The following is a 17,247-nucleotide window of genomic DNA, read 5'->3' as shown; positions in this document are numbered from 1 at the left end:
GTGGGAGGAAGTGGGAGCCGGGGTCTCAGAGAAGGCAGCATGGGGCCCGCATCCCGGGCAGGGCCTCCCGAGGCGCCGGCTGTCTCGGTCAGCCTCCAGCCTGCAGCCGGCGAGGGGCGGGGGGGTCACACAGCCCCTTCTCCAGGCTCCGTGACGGGGGATGGGGCGGGCAGCCCCCCAGCCGAAGGCCCACTGGCTTCCTGTTCCTGCGCGGCCTGCAAGGCAACCCCCACTCCTGCCTGGCCACTCGCGCCCTGCCTGCCTGCCTCCCTCCCGCCTCTGTCCCAGCGGGCCCGTGGTCACGCCATCCCACCCGCCAGCCCTGGGGGTGCCGAGGAGACTGAGGGTGGGGGGCGGCCCCCTCCTCCGTGGCCGTGACCCGCCGATGCCGGGCCCTGGGGGACGTGGGGGCCCCCGCAAGCGCGGCGGCGGGCCGCCGGGTGGGGGGGCTCTGGGGGCCCGCATCCGGGGGCCGCCGGCTCTGGACGTGCAGCGGATGAAGGATGGGCTTCCTCCCTGGCCTTGAGTCGGGGTCCTCGGGGCCGCGGGGCCCCATGAATTATTTCTCTCAGGAAAATACCATTGCCTCTGCGCTCGGCCTCCCTCCCGACCTTCCCCATCACTTTAAATCAACGCTGAAGGCTGCAGTTTGCCCGGACCTTCACCCTCAGGCGAGGGGAGCTTCAAAGGCCCACGTGACGCCTCTGGGGTCCCTCGGGGAGGGGGAGGCCGACGGGCTGGCTCCCCACTGTCTTCCCCATGGAGGGAACGGCCCAGCTCCAGGACGGGCTTTGGGGACCCAGGAGGCCGCACAGGGGGTGGTCCCCGAGCCCTTGTGGCTTTTGCCCACCCCCCAACCCGGGGAGAACACAACCTGATTCCCAGAGCACCCACGATGCCTTCCCGCTCGTCTCCCAGACCCCCAGGCCCGCGGACACTCAGAGCCGGGCCCAGCTGACCCCCTGGGGGCACTCGAGGAGGCTTCCAGTGGCAGCCTGGTTCCAGGAGACACCATGCCGTGGGCAGCTCCTGGGCACCAGGCTCCTGGAGGCCCGGCCGCCTCTGCCCTCCGCCCCGCGGTCCCCAGAACCCCTCCTTTCCTGCCCGCCCCTGGGTGCTGACCACTTCCCATCCGGGAGCCCTCGGCCGCAGCCACCTTCCCAGCGGGGTCTGCTTCCTGCCGGGGACCCGCCTTGCTCTGGACTCAGCTCTGCTTCCTCTGGACCCCCGCCCTCCACACCAAGACCCCCGACTGTGTCCCATGGGAACCCCCGGCCAGGCGGGCTCCCTCCCGTCACCCAGACCCTTGCCCTCAACACTCACTTTCTAATCCCCGCCCCCACCAAACGGCATGAACACAGGCTTTTTAAATGGAGTGGCTCAGGGTGACTCCCTGCCACTGGGGGTTGCGGGGGGCAGTTCAGGGCCAGCCTGGCTCGTCCCGGGCCCACAGGCCCCGGGGGCCAGGAGGACACAGGCCTGCACACACGGCGGGTCCCTACGCGGGGCAGGGGCAGAGCACGGAGCTCACAGGCCCGAGCTGTCTCCACAAGCCGCACTTTATTTGAGCGTGACGGCTGGCTCCCGTCACAGGCCAAACCAGCTGGGGACACCCCCGCGCCGCGGGTCGGGGCTCTGGCGCTGCCGCTGCTCCTCCAGCACCTGGTCCCGGAGGTCCTCATCCGCAGAGCTGCCGCCGGGCTGCTTCCCCTTGGGAAACAGATCTGGGAACGTGAAGGTCTGCCCGTGTGCCTGGGGAGGAAACAGACGGGCTCAGCCAGGGACCCCCGCGGGGAGGTCCTGTCCACGGGGAGACTGAATGCCCGCCCCACGCCACAGGACAGACGCACAGCCAGGGGACAGGTACACAGGCTGGGCCTCGGCCTTCGGCAGCGCAAGCCACTGCTCTGACAGGCCCTTTCTCACTGAGGCTGGCTCTTGCAGGGGTGTCTGCACTGGGGGAGCCTAGCAAAACCCCTACTCCCGGCAGGAGCTGCCAGGCCAGGCTGCAGGCAAGGGGGCAAGGAAAACGGGCATAACTCACATCTGCTGCCTCCCCGGAACATTTCCTATCCGAAGCACCTACAGGCCTTCACCCACATTAAAGACTAAGACCCCTCCCGGCTCAGCTCAGCAAACAAAAGGCATGTAATATACAATGAAATGTACATGCGAGCAGTCCACAAATCAAGACCGGCTTTGCAAATTAACTGGTTTTACATCTTTCACTGAAAGTTCAGAATGCAGGAGGGCCAGCTAAGTCCCAGCCTGGACCCCCATCACACAGCCGGGGTACACCAGCCCCGCCCGTCAGGGAGCCGGGGAGAGGACGGGACCCCAGTGGCGGGAAGTGAGGGGCCACCTCCGCACGCGGCATGTGGCAAAGCGGCTCCAAAGATTGGGGGGGACCCCGGCAATATTCCCTGGGCCACGCCGTCCACCTCTGGATGGGCAGAAAGGGATGGGGGGCCGGCACCCGGATCTGGAAAATTTTAATAAGTAAAATCAGTGAAGTGAGCTTGGTTCTTGGAGACCCTTGTTTTGTGAAGAAGTTTGGATTCGGGCAGGCGGCCAAGCGTGATCTGCAGCAGCCCACAGCGCCGGCCCTGAGAGTGGGGTGTTCACACAGCCCGCTCACGCGGCGAGCGCAGGCCTCGAGCCATGAAAGGCCGCGCCTGTGCGCGCGGTAGCCCGCCTGCAGGAGGGGTCGCTTACACACTTCAAGACTCTCTTTCTTCTTCTTTAAAATACCAAAGGGCAATAGTTTACATGCAGGGCTGCTTGCCCAGAATGGGGGATTTATGTTTAATATACCGAGGTGATTCTGCTAGTTTTCTGAGGTGGGGAACCCAAAGTGACATTTTTAACTATAAATACAAAGATGGCAATCCGCAACAGCCTGGGAGGGATGGAGGGCGCCATGGCGAGTCTCCCACCGCCTCTCCCCGTGACGGGGCTCCCTGCCTAGAGAAGGTCACCCTGTGCTTTCAGAAATAACACTCTCCACCCTCGTGAAGCTGATGAGCAGAAAAGCATGGGGGGGGGGGGGAATCCAGATTTCTTTACAAAACAGGGGTCTCCAAGAACACGCAGCCTCTGTCCCTGGCAGGCTGCGGCTGCAGCTGGGGGCCGAGGCTCCTTGCTATGGGGTGACCCAGGCTCGCCAGCTCCCCAACTCTCCACCAGAAAGACGTTTATTGGGTTGTGGGGGGAACTCTGGGACCCTCACTCTGTGAAACCAGCTTTCTCAAAGCAGCCAACCCCACACGAATCTGGGGACTCCACTTGTCCTTTTGGCCGATGCTCGGCATGCTCCACCATCAGCTCTGATGAGGGGCTAGGAGGGAGGCCTCCAAGGACCCGTGGGGGACAGAAAAGGGAGCCCTTCAGGGGGTGAGGGCCCAACCTCCCGGCCGGTTTCCAGGCAGAGATCTGCTGGAGTCAGCAGGGAGGGAGTCCGTTACGAATTTAATTTTGGAGCAGAGGGAAGCGTGCCCGGTGGGGACGCACTGGGATTTCACAGGGAAGAAAGGCGGCCGGGTGGCAGCTGCAGATACGCGGCTCGGCTTCCAGAGCGAGGTGGGGCCGGGAAACGCTGCGGCTCGGATGACTCAAAAGCCACTTGTAACTATAGCCCCCGCTCAAGGGCCTCGTGGCGAAGCCGACATATGGGGTGTCAACCGGCTGCCACGACAAAGACAGATGGCCCGGCTGAACGCAGAGGACACAGGCGTCTTTATAAGGCCAACGGCTGCTCTCCCGGCCTGGATTGGCTGATTTTATGCACGGCAAATATTAGGCCAAATAATTACGGGGGCCCCCATTTAGAACAACTGTGACTGTTTTTCAGAAAAGCTGCCATGCTAACTGGGTCTTTCACCAAACTGCCTCCTAAGGCCCGAGAAACAGGGCCCTGGGCGGAGGTGTTTTCCTAATAACACCACTGCCACCTAGCGGCCGGCCCGCGGGCGCCCGCCCGCCCGACCAGGCTGCTCACAGGGAAACTGAAGGAGCTGGCAGACCCCTGCCCCCACCCCACCCCACCCCCGCCAGGGTTTCAGACGGCAGCTAGCCCTCCGTGCACGGGTCCAAGGTCACCTGCCCCATCAGAGGGATCCCACCTGGAGCCCGTGTGCCTCAGTGCCGGCGGCCAAGGCTGCAGATCCTGACTCCAGGGGCTCTCTGTCTAGGGGCAGCTCGGGCCGGCAGGAAGGGCGGAGAGGGGCTTTGGAAACGTGGGTCTTAGTCTCACCAGCTAGGGGTTTCAGTCAGCAAAGGCTCAGCTGGGTGCTGGATCCCTGTTCCCTCCCCCTGCCAGGCAGGAGACCATGCGAGACCCTGGCCGGGGTCGGGGAAGGCAGACCCCACAGTCCAGTCCAGGGAAGAGGGGGTCAGTCAGGACCAGGACTCCCCATGCGGTCTGCCCCGGAGACGGGGGCCCCTGCAGCCACCCACCTCCACCCCAGGCACTGACCGCTCCCTGGCCTGGACGCTGGTTACTGTCTGAGCCGACCCCCAGGCCAGGGAGCCTGCTTCTGCCCTCAGCACGTTCTCAGCTGGCCCCTGAGAAGTTCCCCAGAGCCCGCCCGGCCCCTGCCACCCCAGCTGAACTGCACCCCAGCTCCTCCAGGGGCTCCGTGCGGGTCAGAACCAAGGGCCAGCCTGGGCCTCGGGCTCCGCCCGCCCCCGGGCACGGCGGGGCTGGGTGCTCACCAGCTGCACGTAGGCCACCTTATAGTCTGGCTGCTTTATCCTGACGTTCCTGTGATCCCTCCTCCTGTTGGAACCTGTCGGAAGCGGGAGAGACAGAAGCCTTCACTCCCAGCAAGCGGCTCTCAGCCCACTACCCCAGGAACCCACTTTCTAGAAAGAGGGACACACGTGGGCACCCACTTCTGAGGGCGGCAGGCGCACGCCTGTGGGCACCAGCCTCTGCTCGGTCCAAACCCAAATGGGCCTAAGACAACCGGAGAGCCGGCTTTCCCTTGGTGTCATGGAGGCTCTTGCAGCCTGACCTCCCTTCGACAGAGGGTCGTCATATTTACAACTAGGCAACCAGGGGCTGGGAAGCAGGGGTCAACAGGAAGGAATGAGAAAAGCCCAGCAGAGTAACATGAGCACTTCGCGGACCGACGCCAGCGTGGGGGCGTCAGGCGGGGGCCCTGCTCTGAGAATTCGGCGGGAACTAGGCCTCCGAGTCCCAGCCCCGGGAAGGAGGCCCACTCTCCCCCGGCGGGCCTGTTTCCTCACATGCAGAGGACCACGTGCTAGAGGGGCTGATGGGGGCCAGGCCAGCGAGGCTGGCAGCCTGGCCTGCTGAGCTCGGGGAGGAAGCCCCGGCCCCGGGACCCACCGTGCTGCACCCTCGTCCGCACGGCGGCCACTGGCACATTGTAGATGCGCTCGAGGTAGTTCCTGAGGTCCACTCTGGTCATCCTGGGCAGGAGGAAAGAGGGGGGCTCTGAACAGGGTGGAGAAGGAAGCAGCCTGCCGGACAGCGTAGCTGCTGAGTGCAGACACCGGGCGGGAGCTGGCCAGGGGGGCCGGGCCCTGCTGACCCTGCAGAAGCGTCTGGATGCAGCGACGTGGGGGTGACGGGGGACCAGCCCCCAGGACTTAGTCCTGTTGCCCTGCCTGGGGGCCAAGCTGACGAGCGGAGGGGAGGGACGGTCTGCGAGTGCCCTCTGGCTGCCGGGAGCCACCCGCTCCACAGCTGCCACCCTGTCCACGGCACCCCCCCCCCACCCCCCCGCAGGCATCTCCCAGAAAGGATGGCTAAGGCGGTGGCGGTGCTGTCCCCTCTGCCCGACAGGGTCCAGCCTCTCCTGCCCTGGCCTCTGAGGCAGACGGCATGACCCTCAGCTCCCATGGAGGCTCGAGCTGAAGCCAGAGCCCCGAGGCCTCAGCATGGAGTGCAGAGAATCTGTGTCTCCTCAGCAACAGGGGCCTCTGTGAAGCACCCACCCAAGGGCGGAGACTTTGGGAGCCGGGGTCAGAGCCCAGCCTCCTGGGAAAGGCAGCCAGGCCGATGCAAGGAAAGAAGCTGGGTCTCTCAAGCTGGACTTCCCCAGGGTGGCGAGGAGCCCAAGGCGCCCTTGCCCGAGGCTCTGCATACACCAGGCCTCGGTGCAGGGCTGCCTGTAGTTTTTGTGGTGGGAAGAACCTTGCTGTGAGCGGGATTCAGCAGCACCTCCAGGGTCGTGGGCCCCTCGGCCTGAATCCCTCTGGGGCGGGGGAGGCTTACTCCATGGGGATCCGGAACTGCACAGTATCCTCGGGCTGGGCCGTGCCGGGCCGCACCAGCTGGATGAAGAAGTTGGTGCGGAAAACCCGGAGCTGGGGGTTGCCCAGCTGGTACAGAGGGTACCTGCGGGGGGGGGGGGGGTGTGGAGAGCGGTCATGTCAAACGCCCAGAACACGAGGCTCCCGGGACGCCCCGACAGGGTCCACAGGTCATCACGCCCACGGGGCTGAAGAGCCAAGGGGGCAGTCACCCTCAGGTCAGCCCTTCCCTCACCCGGTGTGGGGCGGCCAGTCCCGTCCCCAGGGCAGTGTGGCCTGTTGACCCTCGAGGTCGGCCTTTGGAAAGAACCAGTGAATGATTCACGAACAGACGACGTGCCCACCCTGCCCTGTCAACAGGCTCAGAGTCATGTGTTTGTTCAAAGTGCCGGCCGCACAGGCACGCGGCCCCCGCATGGCTGTCCCCCCGGAACGGGCCCCCAGCTCCCTTCCGCTCAGGTGAGGTGGGATCAGTCAGAACCAGCTTAATCCGCACTGGCTCAGCCCCGGTGAGAGGACAAGGACAGGGCCACCTCCACCCCCGCCCCCGCTCCCCCTGTGCTGGAAGCGCCAGCTCATCCTTGACAAGAGTGAAGATCAAACGATAAAGGGCGAACAAACAAAGGGAAAACAAGATAAGGGGCTCAGGCAAGCAGTGTGTGCAGGTCAGCGGTTACACGCTCACTGCTCACCTCCCTCACCCCTCAAACCCCCAAAGGGGGGCAGAGACATCTAGAATGCATGGGCAGCCACCACCTGGGCTCCACCCCACCCATTCCAACTGGACCTACGTCCCCATGGGCCTGGTGGACGAGGAGGGCCACACTGCCAACTGTACCCAACCAGGCCTCGGGGCTCATGGTCCAAGGAGGTGGGGGCCCAAGGTTGGCAGGGCCTGTGAGGGGTCAGGGGTCCACTGGGAGCCCAGGGGAGGTGTTTCGGTGGAGGGTGGGCACAGGGGCTGACGATGCCATCAAGGGTCCTGGTGACCAGTTTGCAGCATGGCACACGACCTCTGATCTGGGGGAGCAGCAAGCACGAGGGAAGGGGGGCCCGGTGAAGCCAAGTCCCACGACACCTCTGGGCCTTACAACTCTGGGGAGTAGGACGGGGCCAGGGGCCGAGGTCCTGGGTGGGGCATCCTGAGGGTGGCAGGGCCTGGGGGCCCTGACACAGGCCGGGACGCCCGCGAGCAGACCAGCGCTGAGCTGAGTGCCAGCTGACGTTTACTGGGGTCTCCTGGTGACCCCGTCGCACGTGGCAGCTGCCGGGACACCAGCAGCAGCACCTCCCGACGGCAGAGCGTTGGGCGCGGGGCGGGCGGGCCGGCCCACGACCGAGCCTCGCCCTGTCCTCGTGGGGGCCGGGCCGGCGAGTGGCCACCGGGCTCGCCTCTTCCCCCTGGTGACCGGCCGCGGGCACTGCAGGGGCCACGGTCCGGGCCCCTGGGGAGCTGCCGGGGCGGGGGGCGCGCGCGGCCTGCGGGGCCCGAGGCCCGAGGCCCGAGGCCGGCGCGGACCGGCCGCACCGACCTCCCGCCCGCCTTCGCCGAAGGCCAGGCTCGACCCCGGGGGAGGCCCGGGCCACGCGGGCCCCGCAACGACCCCCGCCCCGGGCCCGCCCCGCCCCCACGGGCGCCCAGACGCCGCGCGTCCCGCAGGGGCCCCGGGTCCCGAGTCCGCGGCCCGCGGCCCCGAGCCCAGCCTGGGGGCGGCCACGCCCCCAACCCCGCGCGCCGGGACCCCCACTCACAGCACGTTCCGCGCCATCGCCCGCTTCCGGGGCCGCGGGCGGAAGGAGGGGCGGGCCCAGGCCGGGCCCGCCCCCCGGCGCAGCGCCCCCTGGCGCCCGGGAGGACGCGCGCCGCCCGCACACCTGGGCCCCACCTGGGCCCCACCTGGGCCCCAAGCCCTGCACACTCAGCACCCTACTTGTGCCCCGCAGCACACCCTCGTGCCACCAGGCCCACACGCCCTCCCTCCGCTCCGGAGCCCAGCGCACCAGTGGACCACCACGGATACCACCACGGATGCCCCCAAGACTCCAGCCTAATGCGCAGGGACATTGCTGGCCACCCACCACCCAGAGCCTGCCACCCTTCCAGCTGGTGGCCCAGGTGGGAGACTGGGGGAGCGGGGAAGGTGTGAATTCGTGGGAGGCCCCAGTCAGTAAAGGATCCGCCTGCCAATACAGGAGACCCGGGTTCAATCCCTCAGTTGGGACGATCCCTTGGAGAAGAAAATGGGCTACAGTCCATGGGGTGGTAAGAGCCAGACACCACTGAGCGGCTAAACTACCACCTCTCTCCACCTGGCCCCCGTGGCTGCCTCCCTCTGTCCTGGAACTCTACCGCCCCAGCCCAGTCCTTCCACCCCATGGCCAACTCCTCATGCCCTGAGACGACCCCCAGGGACCCTCAGCCATGCCTGCCCCCCCAGCCTCCCTAAGGCCGTTGGCTTCTCCAGGCTGCAGCTGGCCCACCCTGCTTCCAGCCTTGGCACAGCCCTCCCTGGGGCCCCGTCACAGAGTGGGATCAGAGACCCTCTGTTGCTCCCCCCACCCCCATGTACACACAGTGGGCAGACCTGGGGGGAGTGGGGCTCCAGGCTGGGGGCGGGACGGCAAGGAGGCAAGAGCAGGGGAGCCTGGGAGGGCTCAGGGGCTGCTCCTGGGGGCCCCGGGGCGGGAAGGGCCTGGAGGGCCCCCCTCACTCTCATGCTTGGTGCTGGAGGCCCTAAGTGGGCTCTTCTAGGATGAAGAGACTGATGGTGGGGCGCTGCTGCTGGGGGGCTCAGCTGTGAGTGGGGGGCGGTGTGCCTGTGGGGGAGGGCTGGGGAGGGCCGCAGCCAGGGCCCAGCGAGGCTGATGGTGACTGTGGGAGGGCCCTGGAGGTGCGGAGAGGGCGGGAGCTGGAGGACGGGGGTCCCCCAACCTGGAGGCTGGGAAACTTTCTGTTTCATTTGTAAAGCTTTGACTCAGGAGCCACGTGCCAGCCCAGAAGTCTCCAGGTTGCTCCTAACGTGGCTGGAACACGCGGATGGGAGGTGGCGTGGGTCGGCGTCCTGCTGGACCTCGGTAGGCGACGCTCTGATCAGTGAGGCTGAGAGCGCGGAGGTCCTCGATGGGGTCTCAATGGTGCGGACCCCCCAACACTAGACCCCTTCTCTGATTGTCTGCCAGCTGGATTCTTCCCATTCTGGCCTGGGACCTGTGAGTGTGAGGTGGGTGAGTCTCGACCCCCACAGCCCGGGAAGCCTGCGGGTGGCCTCCCACCCCACTCCCCCCCATCCTTCCCCCGGCCTGGGTCATCACCTCCCCCTCTTCCTGAGCAACACACAGCTTCGGGGGCTGAGTCTGCCAAACAAGAGGAGAGAATGCCAATTAAATTCAAAGCTCAGATAAACAACTGTCTTTATTGTTTTTTAATAGACTCTTTAAAGAATGATTTTAAGTTTATAGGGAAATTGCTGAGAAAGTCCAAAGGATTCCCATACACTCAGCTTCTCCCATAGCATTAACACTTACACTAACATGGCGCGCGTGTGGCAGCCGATGAAGCAACGCTAATATATTGTTACTAGCTGGAGTCCATAGTTGGCTTGGAGGCTCACTCTTGGTGGGCATTCTACAGGCTTTGCCAGAGGTTCAGTGACATGTACCCATCCGCCAGCACCTACAGGCAGAGTTGTTGCCCAGAAAACCCGCAGAGCGGCTCCTGTCCGCCCCGCTCCTGACCCTCGCAGCCGTGGGTCGTCCTGCTGTCTCCGTGGGTCTGCTTTGCCAGGCTGTCCTCTAGTTAGGGCCACACGTGGTAGCCTTTGCAAACTGGCTTCTGTCTCTTGCATTTACGTTTCCTCTGCGTCTCTTCACGGCTTCTCCGTGCCTTTCCCTTTAGAACTGAATGACACTGCATCAGACGACCGAGGATGAGATGGCTGGATGGCATCACTGACTCGATGGACATGAGTTTGAGTAAACTCCGTGAGTTGGTGATGGACAGGGAGGCCCGGTGTGCTGCAGTCCATGGGGTCGCAAAGAGTCGGACACGACTGAGCGGCTGAACAGAACTGACCTGATACGCCATCACCTGATGTACTGCGGAAAGGTACCCACTCCCCCACTGAGGGGCATCTTGAGGCTTCCCCATGTTGGCCATGATGAATAAGCTGCCGGACTCATCCAGGAGCAGGTTTTTGCGTGGAAGTTTCCAGCTCTTTGGGGTTAGGAGCCAAGGATCGCGGTGGCTGAACTGCGTGGTGGGTGTGTGTGCCGTGTCATAAGATGCCGCCTCGCGCTCCCACCAGCCATGAGGCGGTATCTGCTGGTGTTAGTGTTTCGGTTTGGGCCTTACAGACGTGTAGGGACATAGTTCTTTTATTTTAGGCAAACATTTTCATGTGTTAGATCTGACATCCTGACATGGGCCCCCCCACTCCAGAGCTTGGTGCCAGGGAGGCCCAGCAGTGGCCCGGGGAAGGAGGCGCCCCCACACACAGTGAGGAAGAGGGTGGGCAGGAGCCCTCCCGGGGGGCAGCCTCCCCGCTGTGCTTTGCAAGCCAGACTGGGGAGCCGGGGCTTCTTCCTGAGAGTAGTGGGCGCCCCTGGAGGGCTCCAAGTTGGGCGGTGCGCGGGGGAGGGAAGATAAGATGAGCCTGGAAGTGCCTTGGGGCTGCTGCTGAGAACCACAGTGCCTGAACGAGATGCAAGAGTGAGACGCACTGGACCGGCTGGGGAAGGTGCAGGGAGCAGGGGGGCAGAGGTGGGAGGGGGCTGTGGTTTTACAGGAGGCCGTCAGAGAGCCTCAGAGAGCCTCACGGAGGAGCCGGCATTCCCAGGGAACGCAGAGGCCGCGTGCGAAGGCCCCCAGCCACGTGACAGAGGCAGAGGGCGGGGTGGAGGGGCGAGCCCCGGGCCGCAGGTCTCCCCAGGTTCACAGGCCCAGAGGCCGAGAGGGTCTCTCCCTCCTGGGGTCGGGGCGGGGGGGCTTCATCACAGAATACAACTGAGTAAATCATTGGCCACTGACCCTGCGCTCACCCTCTGGCCTGTCTCCCCTCCTCGAGGCGGTGGGGGTCCTGGAGTCCCTCCCGATTCAGAGCAGGCTCTCCTGCCGTCAGCTCCCTTCCCTGGGTCTTTTCCCAAAGCTTCCCTGTGAACGTCACCCCAGCAGCACAGAAAAGGGACTTGCTGTGAACATAAATGACTAGGCACCCGTGTCTGCTTCACGACTCTCGGGGGGTTCAGGAGCTGGGGAGAAGACAGCAGGGGCTGTAACCAGGGGCGCTGTCGTGGATCTCACTGCTGGGGGCTTCAGGGGAGGGAGGTGTAGGCCGGGGGCTGGGGGCAGCACCAGACATATGGGTCTCATGAATCTCAGCATCACGGCCTGGTCTTGTAACCTGGGAGACTCCAAATGTTCCAGAAAGTTCCGAGGGCCGTTCTGAAGAGGGAGGTGGAGCCCAGTACCCTCCGATGGAGGGTACGTGCAGTCAAGCACACGTCTCGTGGAAGATGTTTCTAGCCATGAGGAGGTGCAGGAAGCCGGGTTTACGGCATGTTCTCCTGGAGGGCGGTCTGCAGGCCAGCCCTGCCAGCTTTCCCAGGGCGCCTCATCCTGCCCTTTGTCCTCAGCTCCTGCAGGGCGTGTTGCTGGCCAGCGCCGGTGGTGGGTGATGACTTCATTCCTGTAGAACTGGATGGTGGGCAACATTCCTTATTTTACAGTCCCTTCCTCTTCCGTCTTCACTTCAGTCAAGGCTCCGAGGGCGCCGTGTGACCAGCCTGTTCCGTGGCGAGGATTTCCGTGACGGGTGGCTCGGGTTATGTAACTGGACTGGACCCTGTCACCCCAGGCCTTGGGACCACCAGTCTGACTCCTCTGTCATGGGGCTGGGAAACGGGCTGCTCTTGCCGCCTCTTTCTGCCCCTAGAGTTTTACTCGGTTACAGTGATTGATCTGACTGAACTGTCCATCTGGTCAATCCTTTCAAGTCGTCTGTAATCATCATTCATTTTATCTGGGGCTCAATCACGTTCTTTTTGATCAAAGAAACAATCGTCTTGTAAAATAGGCGGAATACACGTAATATAACGAGGGGCGTTAATAAGGTCATGAGCGTGTCTTTAAGCTCAGAATGTCTGTTAGGCGTGGCCCTCTATCTCCCCCGGTCATCTGGCCAGTCTGTTCTGTACCAGTTGCTATCTTTAAGGGAAATGATATACTGCTCATAAAGTCCACCAAAGATGTCTGCACGTCCAAGGCCAGCGATGGGTCATCATGACCCCTTACAGGACCGAGAAAGGAATGTTATCTTCTAAAGAGTTACATGGTTGACGTCAAGACAAGAAAAATAGATTTTTATGGTTGAGCAGGTATTCCTTTCCTTGGGGAGGTCTGGTTAATGCATAATGCAGATGCATAATGCCCGCCAGAGGGGAGCGGGGAGGCCAAAGGGCAGGGGGAAAAAAATGTCATGTTAAAATTTTCCTTGCCTTGCTTGAGAACTTGAATTTTTTTCTTCAGGTGTCTGCCGTCCATGTTTAGAGGTACTGGTGTGGCCTGGCTGGAGGACGTCCGCTGAGCCCCGCAGGTCTGTCCCCAGGAGGTCCTGGCACCGTTGTGGGACCACGTGTCTGGCTTCCTGGAGGGTAGAGGGGTCGCCTCTCGCTGGGGTCTGCACACAAGCACCAGGGTCCTCAGCAGGGAGGGAGCGGGGGTGGAGCCGTGGGGAGACTCGACGCCCCAGTTGTCTGCACTCACACTTGGTTTGCACACCTTTCTGGCATGTTGCTGGGTCACCCGTGTTTCTGACTCTGTCACCGGCCCGTCATTTGCTCATGGTCCCCTCTGAGGCTCTGTGATGGGCTCTGGAGGTCCTGACCCCCAGCACCTCAGGACGCAGCTGTGTTAGGAGCGGGGCCTTTGCAGAAGCAGTCAGGTGACAAGGCAGTCACTAGGGTGGGCCTGCTGCAAGGGGGCCCGGGTCCTTGTGACAAGAGGTCAGGACACAGACAGACGCAGCGGGACGGCCCCATGAAGACTCGGGGGAGCACGGCCGTAGGCAGGCAGAGCAGGGAGTCTTCAGGAGGACCCAGCCCTGCCCACACCTGGGTCTCGGGTTTCAGCCTCCAGGAGAACGACAATAAATGTCTGCTGTTGAAGCTGCCCAGGCCGTGGGCCTTTGTAGTGGTCACCTAGCAAACTAATTAAGGTGTTAATGTTTTCCTTATGGATTTCCAAGTGCATTTAATGTATTAATTGTATTACCCCCTCGGGGCTTCCCTGGTGGCTCAGTGGTAAAGAACCTGCCTGCCAACGCAGGAGACACAGGTTTAATCCCTGGACTGGAAAGATCCCCTGGAGAAGGAAATGGCAACCCACCCAAGTATTCTTGCCTGAGAAGTCCCACAGATAGAGGCACCTGGCGGGCTACAGTCCATGGGGTCACAAAGAGTCAGACACCACTTAGTGACTGAGCAGCAACAATCACCCCCTTGTCTATCATATTTTAGCCCAAATATTTTCCCACTTTTGTCATTTGCCATTTAGTTTTTCAAAGACAGCTCTGTTGAGGTGTAGTCGGTGTGTTAATGCGGTACACTGCCGTTCTAAAACATCCCAAGTGCTGACCTGTGCAGACACCGTGAGACCGTCACCCCCGTCAGGATGGCAGGCACGTCCGTCACCTCCAAGAGTGTCCTCTGGGCCCTGCAGCCTCTCCCCCCACCCCTCCATGCTGTACCCCACCCCCAGTTCTTAATAACCAGCGGCTGTGTCCGTATCCATTTTCTAGGGTTTTCTATAAATGGAAGTACGTAGCATGTACTCTTTCTTGCCTGACCTCTGTCTCCCAACATGACTATTTTGAGGTTCATCCGTGCCTTTTCATGCATCAGTGGGACATTCCTTCTGATTGCCATCGTATGGATACAAAAAGAATTTTGTTTATCCGTTCATCTGCTGATGGACATTTGGCTTGTTTCCAGTTTTTGTCAATTAAAAATAAAGCTGCTATTTACATTCATGTGAAAGTCTTTGTGAGGACAAACATTTCCTTTTCTCGTGGGGAAATGCCTAGAAGTGGGATTACAAGATCACATGTACCCTTAACTTTTACAGAAAAAGAGCCGCTGCCAGACTGTGTGGCTTTATGGTTCCAGCAGAGACGTGGGCCCCTCCTCGCTGGCCGTTTGGACGCTCAGTCTTTTTGACTTCAGCTTCTCTCCTAGAGTGGCGTCCTGTGACTCCATTTTGCTTTTCCCCGGTAACCGATGGTGCCGGGCACCGTTTCACATCCTGATTTACCGTCCAATTATCTCGTTTGCTGAAGTGTCACTTCTAAGACTGCGTTTTCCCCATTTTCAAAAGTTGGTTTATTGTTGTGTTTTGAGAGAGTTCTTTATATATTCTGGATCAGCCCTTTATGAAATGTATGCTTTGCAAAGGTTTTTCTCCCTGTCAGTGGCTTATGGTTTCATTGTCTTTACAATGCCTTTTGAAGAGCACATTTTAAAATGTCTTGATGCATTTCAACTTACCCATTCTTTTTTTTTTTTTTTTTTTAGGGCTCATGCTTTCCATATCGAATGTAGGAGACCTTCGCGTTGTCTGAATTCACAGAGATTCTCCCCTGAGTTTTTATGGCTCTAGTTTTACATGTAGGTCTATGATTCATTCACTTTGAGTTAATTTTTGGATGTAGTATGAGGTATAAATCCAAGTTCTCCTCCTCCTCCTCCTCTTTTTTTTTCCTTCATTTGCTTGTGGATATCTGATTTATTGGAAAGGCTGTTACTTCTGCACTGAATTGGCCCTGCACCTGTGGATAATCAAGTTTTCCATGAATTAAGGAGTTTCTCCTTCCTGCTCTTCAGTCTACGTGGCTTTTTCTGCTTGCTTGATTGCACCAGCAAGAACCTCGAGTACAATGTTGGATGGAAGTGGTGAGAGAAGACACTCTTGTCTTGCTCCTGGCTCAAGTGAGAAAACATTCAGTCTTAGGCACCCTTGTTGGGCAGAGGAAGTTTTCCTGTATTCCTAAGTTTGCTGAGAGCTTTATTTTATTTTTTTTAAGAAATCAGGAATGGGTGTTGAATTTTGTCAAATGCTTTTTCTGCACCTACTGAGATGATTATATGGGTTTTATTTTTCAGTTTGTTAAAACGGTGAATTACTGACTGACTTTTAAATGTTGTCCCAACCCTGCATCACTGGGATAAAGCACACTTGGTCTTGATGTCGTTTCAACATTATTATACATATTGAGTTCTATTTGTAAAATTTTGTTGGGGGCTTTTCTGTCTATGTTCATGAGAAATAGTGGCCTGTGATTTTCTCTTCTTGTACTGTCTTTGCTTTTGGTTATCAAGGCAACGCTGGCCTCATAGATGAGTCAACATTTTTTTGTAGAATTTGTACGTTGTTGTTCAGTAGCTCAGTCGTGCCCAACTCTTTGTGACCCCGTGGACTGCAGCACACCAGGCTTCCCTTCCATGCTCAAACTCATGTCCATCGAGTCAGTGATGCCATCCAACCATCTCGTCCTCTGTCACTTCCTTCTCCTCCTGCCCTCAATCTTTCCCAGCATCAGGGTCTTTTCCAGTGAGTCAGCTCTTCACATTAGGTGGCCAAAGTATTGGAGCTTCAGAGTCAGCATCAGTCCTTCCAATGAATATTCAGAGTTGATTTCCTTTAGGACTGATGTAATTGCTATTAGTTTTTCTTCAGCCATTTGGTATAACCCACCAGGGAAACCATCTGGGTCTGGAGTTTTCTTTGTGGGAAGGTTTTAAGTTACATTTTCAATTCTTTAATAGATACAGAGTTATTCAGATTATCTTTGTTTGATTGGTCTTTGGTATTTTGTTTTGAAAGACACTTTCATCTCACTTGTTAAGTTTATTGTCATAAAGTTGTGCATAATATTTCCTTGGTTATTCTTTTAATAGCTGTACAATCTCTGTTGGGCTTCCCTGATAACTCAGTTGGTAAAGAATCCACCTACAATGCAGGAGACTCCTGGGTCAGGAATATGTGCTGGAGAAGGGATAAGCTACCCATTCCAGTCTTTTTGGGCTTCCCTGGTGGCTCAGCTGGGAAAGCGTCTGCCTGCAATTCGGGAGGCCTGGGTTCGATCCCTGGGTTGGGAAGTTCCCCTGGAGAAGGGAAGGGCTACCCACTCCAGTATTCTGGTCTGGAGAATTCCTTGGACTGTATAGTCCATGGGGTCGCAGAGAGTCAGACACAGCTGAGCAACTTCACACTCTGTATTGATGTCATCTCCTCGTTCCTGATGTCGGGCACTTCATCTCTCACTTTTTCTCTTTTCCTGATCTGGTTTATCAGTTTTTATTGGTATTCTCAAACAACAGAGTTCTGGGTTGGCTTTCCTGCTTTCTCTATTGTTCTTCTGTTTTCTGTTTCATCAACTTCTTCCTGGTCTGCATTATTTCCTTTCTCATGCTTACTTTGGGCTGATTTGCATTTCTTTTCCTATTTTTCTTAAGGCAGAAGCTGGGGTCACTGATTTCAGCGCTCGCTTGTTTTCCGTGTAGGCGTTTTGCAGGAGAAATTCCGCCCTGAGTCCTGCTCTAACCGTTTTGCACAAGTCCCCATGTGCTGTCTTTATATTTTCATTCTGTTGAGAATCCTTCCTAATTTCCTTTTTGATTTTTCCTTGACTCAAGGACTATTTAGAAGTGTGTTATTTAAATTCCAAATGTTTGAGAATTTCCCAAAGACTTTTTCCTGTTATTGATTTAAAATTTAATTCCATTATGGTCAAAGAATATAATTTATGTAACTTGAATCCTTCTCAACTTATTAAGCCTTGTTTAATGGCCCAGAACATGATCTATATTGGTAAATGTTCCATGTGCACTTGGAAAGAATGTGTATTTGAATGGCATGCTCTATAAATGTCAATCAAGTCAAGTACTGCCCTAGTCTCCTAACTTCTTGCTGAT

The 17,247-nt window shown here is 59.0% G+C and overlaps 1 protein-coding gene and 1 long non-coding RNA gene across 5 annotated transcripts; one reads left to right on the top strand and one right to left on the bottom strand.

Moving 5' to 3' along the window:
* Positions 1 to 1,541: 1,541 nt before the first annotated feature.
* MRPL23 (mitochondrial ribosomal protein L23) lies at positions 1,542 to 8,846 on the bottom strand. 4 transcript variants are annotated; one of them, XM_055580537.1, is made up of 6 exons: positions 8,843 to 8,846; positions 8,035 to 8,068; positions 6,245 to 6,367; positions 5,354 to 5,436; positions 4,714 to 4,787; positions 1,542 to 1,752 (listed from the first exon to the last, which is right to left on the bottom strand). In XM_055580537.1, exons 2-6 carry the CDS (start codon positions 8,049 to 8,051, stop codon positions 1,588 to 1,590), a joined length of 462 nt encoding a protein of 153 aa, XP_055436512.1. In that variant the 5' UTR covers positions 8,052 to 8,068; positions 8,843 to 8,846; the 3' UTR covers positions 1,542 to 1,587. The 4 variants fall into 4 exon arrangements, with proteins under 4 accessions (XP_055436512.1, XP_055436513.1, XP_055436514.1 ...); XM_055580536.1 differs by lacking the exon at positions 1,542 to 1,752 and adding an exon at positions 2,191 to 2,482; XM_055580538.1 differs by lacking the exons at positions 1,542 to 1,752; positions 6,245 to 6,367; positions 8,843 to 8,846 and adding an exon at positions 1,827 to 2,482.
* Positions 8,847 to 10,187: 1,341 nt separating this feature from the next.
* LOC129653547 (uncharacterized) lies at positions 10,188 to 15,749 on the top strand. The gene is made up of 3 exons (XR_008715156.1): positions 10,188 to 10,387; positions 12,806 to 12,872; positions 14,848 to 15,749. It is a non-coding gene; the product is annotated as an uncharacterized LOC129653547 (long non-coding RNA).
* Positions 15,750 to 17,247: the final 1,498 nt, after the last annotated feature.

This window comes from Bubalus kerabau, chromosome 5, assembly GCF_029407905.1.
Source record: "Bubalus kerabau isolate K-KA32 ecotype Philippines breed swamp buffalo chromosome 5, PCC_UOA_SB_1v2, whole genome shotgun sequence".
NCBI classification, from domain to species: Eukaryota; Metazoa; Chordata; class Mammalia; order Artiodactyla; family Bovidae; genus Bubalus; species Bubalus kerabau.
This window is presented reverse-complemented; position numbering and strand designations above follow the sequence as displayed.